This window comes from Hyalella azteca, unplaced genomic scaffold (genome assembly GCF_000764305.2).
Source record: "Hyalella azteca isolate HAZT.00-mixed unplaced genomic scaffold, Hazt_2.0.2 contig11907, whole genome shotgun sequence".
Lineage (NCBI taxonomy): Eukaryota > Metazoa > Arthropoda > Malacostraca > Amphipoda > Hyalellidae > Hyalella > Hyalella azteca.
The window spans coordinates 5,892-15,823 of NW_025941883.1; the positions used below are offsets into that span (position 1 = coordinate 5,892).

Here is a 9,932-nt window from a genome sequence, read left to right on the forward strand (position 1 = left end):
AGGATTGTGCTTATAAGAATTGTGCTTATGAGGATTGTGCTTATAAGGATTGTGCTTATGAGGATTGTGCTTATAAGGATTGTGCTTATAAGAATTGTGCTTATAAGGATTGTGCTTATGAGGATTGTGCTTATGAGGATTGTGCTTATAAGGACTTGCCACTCAATGCGATCAAGCCTTCCAAGCCGTTCACAATTACGAGTCCACCACGTGGTTTAACGGATTTATTTAGGTAATTTTTTAAGTATTTATCTGAATTTTTATTTTAGTTATTTAACTAAATAATTAAACAATTATATATATTTGGCCCTCATAACAGCCATAATAAGAATCATAATAATAATAGCGGTTTCAGTAAACAATTATTTAAATGGCTCTCATAAGAGCCATCATAATAGTCATAATAATAATAATAATAATAGCGGTTTCAGCGTTATAGTAGTCCGTAGGCCTGTCGCCGATTCTTAACATCGCAGAAAATTCCCAGCTTGTTGCGGTCATGTGCAAAGGTACCTGCGTCTGAGCCCCCGGTCTGTGCAGGTGCTGCTGGGTTTCCTGCAGGAGGGGCGCGTGTTGTCGGAGTGCCCTCGAGCTTCTGCCCTCGCCTGGCCCCTCGCATACACTAGGGCTGCCCTCCTCTACCCCACCATTGACCCTCTGTGAGTGGGGCAATATCCTGCGTCTGTTTTATTTGTTCTCAAGGTACCGTGCCTTCAGGATGGTTATTAATTTGTTCTCAAGGTACCGTACCTTCAGGATGGTTATTAATTTGTTCTCAAGGTACCGTACCTTCAGGATGGTTCGTAAGTCTGTCACCCAATCAATGATTTCTTATCACAACACTTCTATTTAACTTCACTTCTTGTTGTCTGCTACAAATTTGTAGCAGACAACAAGAAGCGTGGACAAATTGTGTTGTCCACGTCGGTACGGTCAGTCAACACAGTATTGTATGATGTGTATTGTGTTTGTATCATACGAACACAATATTGTATGATGTGTATTGTGTTTATATGATAATAATATTGTCGGCGTGGGTACAGTCAGCCAACACAATATTGTATAATATGTATTATGTTTATATAACAATAATATTGTGGGCGTGGGTACAGTCAGCCTAACGACAACCGCGCGTCGCTGCTGCGTTCAGCAACAACCCTCAAGAAGCCCCCGGTGTGTGAGCGCGACCTGTACCTGAACCACTGCTGGACTGTCTTGACAGGTGGGTGGTGTGTCTAGTGCTGCCCACCAGCACACCTCGCTGCTGGACTGTCTTGACAGGTGGGTGATGAGGTAGCCCACTTCTTCCTGCCGTAAGTATACCAATGAAAAACTCGATAATTTGGACATCTTTCGTCATCCAGTTTCCGGTCTTTTATCTAGATTTTTGATTTTCAAACGTCGGGACTATCTAGGTTTTTTATTTTAGTACGTTGGGGCTATCTAGTTTTTTTTAGTACGTCGGGGCTATCTAGTTTTTTTTAGTACGTCGGGGCTATCTATGTTTTTTTTACTTTGGTACCTCGGGGCTATCTATATTTTTTCTTTTTAGTACGTCGGGGCTATCTAGGTTTTTTTTTATTATTGGACTTCGGGGCTCGTGTGTGTGTATATAGCCCTCGTGTGAGGGCTATATAAGTTTTTTACGTCGGTGCTATCTAGTTTTTTTTTGTAATTTTAGCACTACCTCGGTGCTATCTAGATTTTTTTTATATTAGGACTTCGGGGCTATCTAGGATTTTTTTTTAGTATGTCGGGACTATCTAGGTTTTTAATTTTTTAACTTCCGGGCTAACGAGCATTTCCTTGTCGCGCGTCCAGACACTTTCTCTGCCCAGGCATTGCCCATAGAATAATGTATTTTATGTAGGTACCTATAATGTAAATAGAATAATTTAAATGTATAATGTGAGAATAATGTAAATGTAGGCGTCTTTAAATAATGTAAAGGGTAGGCGTCAGATTAAATAATGTTAATATTGTAAGAATAAAGTGAATGTAGGCGTTTTTAAATAATGTAAAGTTTGGCGTCATATTAAATAATATAAATGTACTAAGAACAATGTAAATGTATAGAACATTACTGTACCCAGGCACTGACCAAAAAATAATGTATTATATGTATGATATAAATAGAAAAATTTTAATATATAATGTAAGAATAATGTAAATGAAGGCGTCGTATTAAATAATGTAAATATAGTAAGAACAAAGTGAATGTAGTAAGAACAATTTGAAACTATAGGAGATTTGTGTGCGCAGACACTGCGGGGCGGTGGTGGAGGGCGTGAGTGCCCAGGTGGGCGCGTGCGAGAGGGCGGCGACCTGCCCTGGGGGCGCGGGCAGCAGCGGGGGCGCGGGCGCCGACCTGCAGTGGCTGGTGGAGCGCACGGGCGCCCTCTGGACGGGCGCTGACGTCGACAAGGGCGCCACGTCGCCCGTCCAAACTGACGTCTGGCCCCAGGTACTGCTTGTCTGTGATTATGGTGATTGCGATTATGAGGCTGTCTCTTATACACATCTAGATGTGTATAAGAGACAGACGCAGACACTGCGGGGCGGTGGTGGAGGGCGTGAGTGCCCAGGTGGGCGCGTGCGAGAGGGCGGCGACCTGCCCTGGGGGCGCGGGCAGCAGCGGGGGCGCGGGCGCCGACCTGCAGTGGCTGGTGGAGCGCACGGGCGCCCTCTGGACGGGCGCTGACGTCGACAAGGGCGCCACGTCGCCCGTCCAAACTGACGTCTGGCCCCAGGTACTGCTTGTCTGTGATTATGGTGATTGCGATTATGAGGGTTGTGATAATGAGGGTTGTGATTATGAGGATTGTGATTATGAGGATTGTGATTATGAGGATTGTGATTATGAGGATTGTGATTATGAGGATTGTGATTATGANGTCTCACGATTGTGTTCAAAACGATTGTCTCACGATTGTGTTCATAAGGATTGTCTCACGATTGTGTTCAAAACGATTGTCTCACGATTGTGTTCATAAGGATTGTCTCACGATTGTGTTCAAAACGATTGTCTCACGATTGTGTTCATAAGGATTGTCTCACGAGTGTGTTCATAAGGATTGTCTCACGATTGTGTTCAAAACGATTGTCTTATGAGTGTGTTCATAACGATTGTCTTATGATTGCGTTCATAACGATTGTCTTATGATTGTGTTCAAAACGATTGATTTATGATTGTGTTCATAATTGTCTTACGATTGCGTTCATAGTGTTAGTTAATTTGATACTTTTTCTTTATGGTGACTTGCCACTCAGTGCAATCTAGCCTTCTAATTAAGCCTTTAACCATTACGACTCGACCACGTGGGTTTAACGAAGTTATTTAGGTAAATTTTCTAACCCAAGTATTTATCTTAATTTTCATTCGAGTTATTTAACTAAATCATTTAACAATTATATATGTGGGCCTCATAAGAACCATAATAATAATTAATAATAGTGGTTTCAGTAAACAATTATTTATATGGCTCTCATAAGAGCCATCATAATAGTAATAATTATAATAATAATAGCGGTTTCAGCGTTTAATAGGCCATAGGCCTATCGCCTATAAAATTCACAGCTTGTTGCGGTCATGTGCAAAGGAACCTGCGTATGACGCCCGGTCTGTGCAGGTGCTGCTGGGTTTCCTGCAGGAGGGGCGCGTGCTGTCGGAGTGCCCTCGTGCTTCTGCCCTCGCCTGGCCCCTCGCATACACCAGGGCTGCCCTCCTCTACCCCACCATTGACCCTCTGTGAGTGGGGCAATATCATGCGTCTGTTTTATTTGTTCTCAGGAAACCGTGCCTTCAGGATGGTTATTAATTTGTTCTCAAGGTACTGCACCATTAGGATGGTTATTAGTTCATAAGAATGTTGGCCAATATCCTGCATCTGTTGTTGCATTTGTTCTTAAAGGGTCTGCACCATCAGGATGGTTATTAGTTAATAAGAATGTTGGCTAATATCCTGCGTCTGCTTTATTTCTTCTCAAGGAACCGCACCTTCAGGATAGTTATGAGTTCGTAACTCTGTCACCCAAACAACGATTTATTACAAAACTTAATTCTCCTAATGAACTTCATTTCTTGTTGTCCTCTACAATTCTTATAATCAATATTTAACATACTTCTAATTGTCCAATCGATCTGAAATTTTGTGCACTTGCGTAAAGTCGGAGACAATGCTCGAATCAATTGACAGAATAAATAATTTTTAATTTTTTTTGGTATATAAAAATATAAAAAATGTGAAAATTATTTTTTATAAATGAAAATAAAGTTAAAAATTCATTGTACATTTGTAACATTGGAGACACTGGATTCTTTAGAAATGTTGTCTTTTTTAATGCAAATTTTTTTAACTCAAGCCACTAATTGCAGACTATATATTGGCCTCCATGCTTACTTGAGCTAGTTTTGATAGCAGGGCCTTTGTTTAGCAGCCTCATAAAATATGGTACATGATATGCTACATGCTTCGAATGTATCATTTGTTGACGAAGCCTCATTTGTTTCTAAGATCACTGATGACATTTGGCAATCATTTGAATTGGCAAAACTGCCATATTGAGCAGCAACCGACAAGGAGTGCACATGTATTATGTGTTGTGTATATAATATCGGAGTATACTACAATGCTTCACATATTATACACAAACCTTTACAATAATATACACACATTATAAAGCTTTAGTATTGGTTGGCAGAATTTGTTTCTAAGCAGGTTTCATTGAAGACCAGAGAATCAGTTTTATTGACTATTTTCTTTGTAGTTTTTTTAGTATATCGAACAATATGTCTCGTTTGCACTGGTGAACCGAAAATCATGGTATAACGATATAGATTTTAATTTTGTTAACAACGTTTCGAATGTATCAATGACAATCATTCATTATCAGGTTACAGGACGCATTGAGTGATAATTTGGATCGACACGTGTATAAAATCATGTAAATAAGATACTACTCCGAAAATCGGAGTTTGATTAGAAGTAATTAAAATATCACGAAAATATGGAGATAATAAAAAATTAAAGCACTAAAAATTACTCCGAAAACAGTCTCAATTAAGGTTCTGACAAACCCAGAAGTTTGAAGGTTGATGGCTGCTGGACTTGTAATCAATCATTACATGCGCAGTCATGTTATAGTCCATCATGAACCATTACATTCATCATGTACTCCATGATACAGCAATAGTATGACCTTGGTCCTACTTTTGCTGAGGATCAAATGTGCGAAATTTAAAATCGAGTTTTTCTCAGATGAAAAGATCAAGCCAGGATTGTACTGCAGGTGTTTTGATGATACCGTATCTTCGTTGTTGTTCGTTATGAAGATTAACTGAAAAGTTGATGAGAAATTCGTCAATAAAACAACTTCTCTGGTCTTCATTAAACTTCATTATGTGACTACAATATTGGTTGTTCCGGTATACTACTAGGCTTTAGACTTCATGATGAGAATATTGTATGATGTGTATTGTGTTTATATGATAAGAACACAATATTGTATGATATGTATTGTGTTTATATGATAAGAACACAATATTGTATGATGTGTATTGTGTTTGTATCACAAGAACACAATATTGTATAATATGTATTGTGTTTTCATGATAACAATATTGTCCACGTCGGTACAGTCAGCCAACACAATATTGTATAATATTTAATTTGTTTATATGATAACAATATTGCCCACGTCTGTACAGTCAGCCTAACGACAACCGCGCGTCGCTGCTGCGTTCAGCAACAACCCTCAAGAAGCCCCCGGTGTGTGAGCGCGACCTGTACCTGAACCTGTGGCGTAACTACGCCGTCCTGGCGTGCCGTGTCGTGCCCTCCGTCAGCTCATCGTCCTCCGTCGTCAGCAGCTCAGTGTCAGCCACTGGCTCCTCGTCAGCGTCAGCCACTGGGTCATCGTCAGCGTCGTCCACGCCTGTGCAGCAGCGCTGCGCCTCCCCTGACATCAGCATCGGGTGAGCGAACCTGGTTAATGGGCGTTAATGGGTGTAAGTGGTGTTAAGGAGAGATAATGGGTGTAGGTGGTGTTAAGGGGAGCTAATGGGTGTGTAGGTGGTGTTAAGGGAAGCTAATGGGTGTGTAGGTGGTGTTAAGGGGAGCTAATGGGTGTGTAGGTGGTGTTAAGGGGAGCTAATGGGTGTGTAGGTGGTGTTAAGGGGAGCTAATGGGTGTGTAGGTGGTGTTAAGGGGAGCTAATGGGTGTGTAGGTGGTGTTAAGGGGAGCTAATGGGTGTGTAGGTGGTGTTAAGGGGAGCTAATGGGTGTGTAGGTGGTGTTAAGGGGAGCTAATGGGTGTGTAGGTGGTGTTANCTCAAATATTTTGAATATGTAAATATATATTGTATATATATGAATATTTAAAATGATTGAGACATTTAAATAGGAAGAGATATTTAAATTGGTTGAGATATTTGAACGGGAACAGATATTTAAATTGATTGAGATATTTAAATAAGAAGAGATATTTAATTTGATTGAGACATTTAAATATGAAGAGATATTAAAATTGATGATACTGCGTGGTCAGCTCGTCCCCCGACAGCGGCGTAGGCAGCGGCGGGGTGGCGGCGGGTGGCGGGGTGGCGCCGCCGCTGCTGTACAAGCTGCTGGTGCCGCTGCTGCGCTGTGACCTCAGCGAGGTGCGCGACGTGGCCAGCCTTGCCCTCGGCAACATCAACCCTCGTGCCCTCTGGTGAGCCTCATCACCACCTTGTAAGTATTGTATGGAACATCAAGTATTGTTAGTAATACCGTAAGTGTTGTAATAAGCATTGTATGGTAATAAGAATAAGTATTGTAGGTAATAAGACCAAGTGATGTGTTTTCAGCGATGTGATGGAGGAGCTGGTGCCGCTGGTGCGGGAGAGCCTGGACAGGAAGCAGGAGAACATGAGACGACGCAGACGCAGGGACGCCCTCCGTCTGCAGCTCATGAAGCTCTTCCATGCTGCCGCCTCTGCAGGCACCTTCGCCCTCAGGTGCCTGTCGTGGCCGGGGCTCTAGATCACTACAAGGAAAATGATGTATTTAGGATATAGGGGTATATTGGTGAGGCCGTAAAATAAACATCCCTACAAGATTTTATTAATGAACCACAAAGCTCAACATCCCTACAAGATTTTATTAATTAAACAGAGAATAAATCAGAGGAACATGATGTATGTTGTGGGTTATTGAACCGTCCGATAAATATTTTATTCATTTCTGTCTGACTTGCTACATGTCGTTTCCTTGATATNGTATGGTAAGTAATAAGAATAACTATTGTAATAATTATAGTAGTAAGTAATAACAATAAATATTGTAAATAATAGGAATAACTATTTTAAGTAATAAAGACAAATATTATGTTGACAGCGATGTGATGGAGGAGCTGGTGCCGCTGGTGCGGGAGAGCCTGGACAGGAAGCAGGAGAACATGAGACGACGCAGACGCAGGGACGCCCTCCGTCTGCAGCTCATGAAGCTCTTCCATGCCGCCGCTTCTGCAGGCACCTTCGCCCTCAGGTGCCTGCCGGGGCCGGGGCTCTAGATCCCTACAATATTTTACTAATTAACCGCTGAATAATTTAGGGGAAAATTATGTATGTAGAATAGGGGTATTGGTGAAGCCGTAAAAGAAACATCCCTACAAGATTTTATTAATGAACCACAAAGCTCAACATCCCTACAAGATTTTATTAATTAAACACAAAATACTTTAGAGGAAAATGATGTATGTTGGGGGGATATTGAACCGTCCGTTAAATATTTTATTCATCTCTGGCTGACTTGCGACATGTCATTTCCTTGATATCTTCAATCAAACTTATTCCCGCAGTGATGGCATCAATTGCCATTATATTTTTACATATTTTCCTATTCTCACATAACCTATTCATAACCTATTCTCATATGGTCCCATTTATCCAAATGTTCCATATCATATCACATGGTGCTAATCTTGGTACAGCAATTGCGTGGTGGTTGTCCCATATCTTCATATCGTTACATTTATTCATATCTTCATATCATCATACTTTCACATAACCGTCATACAATCATATTTATTTACATGTTCACATGACATACGGTGCTGTTGTTGATACAGCGAGGGCGTGATGGTTGTCCCATACCTTCATATGTTCATATCATATAAATCATATCATATCTTATCATATAGTCTTAATATTATCACAGCGAGGGCGTGGTAGAGAGCGACACGGGCGCACTGCTGAAGCACTACCTGGACTACCTGGACGGCGCGCGCTGCTACCTCGAGAGCGACTGGGACCGCGACAACCTGCTGCTCTCTCACATCAAAGTGCTCTTCTGCCAGTTTGTGAGGAAACTCCTCACAAGCTTTACGTGTGAGTCACAGTGTTTGTGAGGAAGCTGCTCTCTCACATCAAAGTGCTCTTCTGCCAGTTTGTGAGGAAACTGCTCACAAGCTTTACGTGTGAGTCTAGTGTTTGTGAGGAAGCTGCTCTCTCACATCAAAGTGCTCTTCTGCCAGTTTGTGAGGAAACTGCTCACAAGCTTTACGTGTGAGGCAAAGTGTTTGTGAGGACGTGTGAGTCACTATGTTTGTGAGGAAGCTCTGTAAGTGTTTCGTTTTCTATTTTTCGAGTTTGGCAAACGATTGCTTTTTAATTGCGAGGTCCACAAAGCGCAGTACTTTATTAACTAAATTAAATAACTAACCTAAATTCATTGTTGTTGAAAATCGATCATAATATAAAAAAATGGTAGCTGCAAACACTTGAAGCGTGATGAGCAATGGCATGCATTTAATTGAGTTGTCAAACGTTCTTTGAAGAAGAAAGAATATATAGGTACGGTAAGTATTGAGTTTAGACTTGATTAGAAATTAAATTTCTTGTTCTTCTGCCATGCGGAGTTTTATTGATTTGCTGAGAGCAACAGTTACAGGTTCTGATATATAATATATCGTTTTATTATGTTACGGCTTGTTCTCGTGTCAAGTTAATTACTGCGCTTATTACCGTGACGTGGAACACGATATATAATATATCTTTGTATTATTATGTTGTTTGCCTCGCGTTAATTACTGCTCTTATTACCGTAATAAGTTATTTAATATATCTTTGTATTATTATTACCGTGCAGTGGAGCAGCAGCAGACGCTGGTGCCGCGGCCCATCAGGCGCGGTCTCTTCTGCATGTTTGCGTCCTGGACCGGCAGCTACGGGATGCACTTCGGCTACACGGTCAGTGACCAAGCTGTTGCCCGGAGCAATAATGTTACCAGTAGCAATACTGTTGTCAGTATTGCTAATTCCTGCAGCATTTTTGCCCCGATCGAATTATACTTGTATTATTATGCTCCATTCGTATGACGTTATAATAAAATTGTTATTCATTCCCATATTTGTTTGTGTTGAGGTGATGTTGGTGCCGTATGTTATGTTACGGTGGCGTAAGTTACGTTGGTGACGTAAGTTACATTACGGTGATTACGTTACGGTGCCGTAAGTTACGTTACGGTGACGTAAATTACGTTAAGATGACGTAAGTTACGTTACGGTGACGTAAGTTACGTTACGTTACAGCCCCGGGACGTAGGGCCGCAGGGGCAGGAGCTGCAGGACAGCGCGCTGGAGGCGTGCGTCGCGGTGCTCTGCTGCGGTCCTGTGCACGACGCCGCCCTCCTGCTGGAGGACGCCCTCCTCTACCACTGGCTCGACGCCCTCCTCGTGTCCCAGGTGGGTCATGTGTCCCAGGTGGGTCATGTGTCCCAGGTGAGTCATGCCATGTATCATTTATTGACCTATAATGTTATAGGTCGTATCATTAAAGGTGCTTATACACGGGGTGATTAGTTGCGTATATTAGTTGCGTCTACTAGGCCAGGCTACTAAAATTTGTGATGCTTGACGTGTTCAGAGGCAACTAGCTGGTTCATTGCAGGCA

The 9,932-nt window shown here is 41.7% G+C and overlaps 1 protein-coding gene across 1 annotated transcript in view; it reads left to right on the plus strand.

Annotated features, from left to right (window-relative positions):
• Positions 1 to 9,932, plus strand: part of LOC108677412 (protein furry) — a gene marked incomplete at its 5' end in the record, with an annotated part of 53,371 nt that overhangs the window by 5,888 nt on the left and 37,551 nt on the right. The window contains 11 exons of the mRNA XM_047883063.1: positions 541 to 659; positions 1,113 to 1,222; positions 1,617 to 1,623; positions 2,263 to 2,464; positions 3,630 to 3,748; positions 5,708 to 5,974; positions 6,547 to 6,711; positions 6,848 to 6,997; positions 8,199 to 8,368; positions 9,129 to 9,229; positions 9,572 to 9,724. Coding sequence (XP_047739019.1) covers positions 541 to 659; positions 1,113 to 1,222; positions 1,617 to 1,623; positions 2,263 to 2,464; positions 3,630 to 3,748; positions 5,708 to 5,974; positions 6,547 to 6,711; positions 6,848 to 6,997; positions 8,199 to 8,368; positions 9,129 to 9,229; positions 9,572 to 9,724 — 1,563 coding nt within the window. The remainder of the gene's footprint in view (positions 1 to 540; positions 660 to 1,112; positions 1,223 to 1,616; positions 1,624 to 2,262; positions 2,465 to 3,629; positions 3,749 to 5,707; positions 5,975 to 6,546; positions 6,712 to 6,847; positions 6,998 to 8,198; positions 8,369 to 9,128; positions 9,230 to 9,571; positions 9,725 to 9,932) is intronic.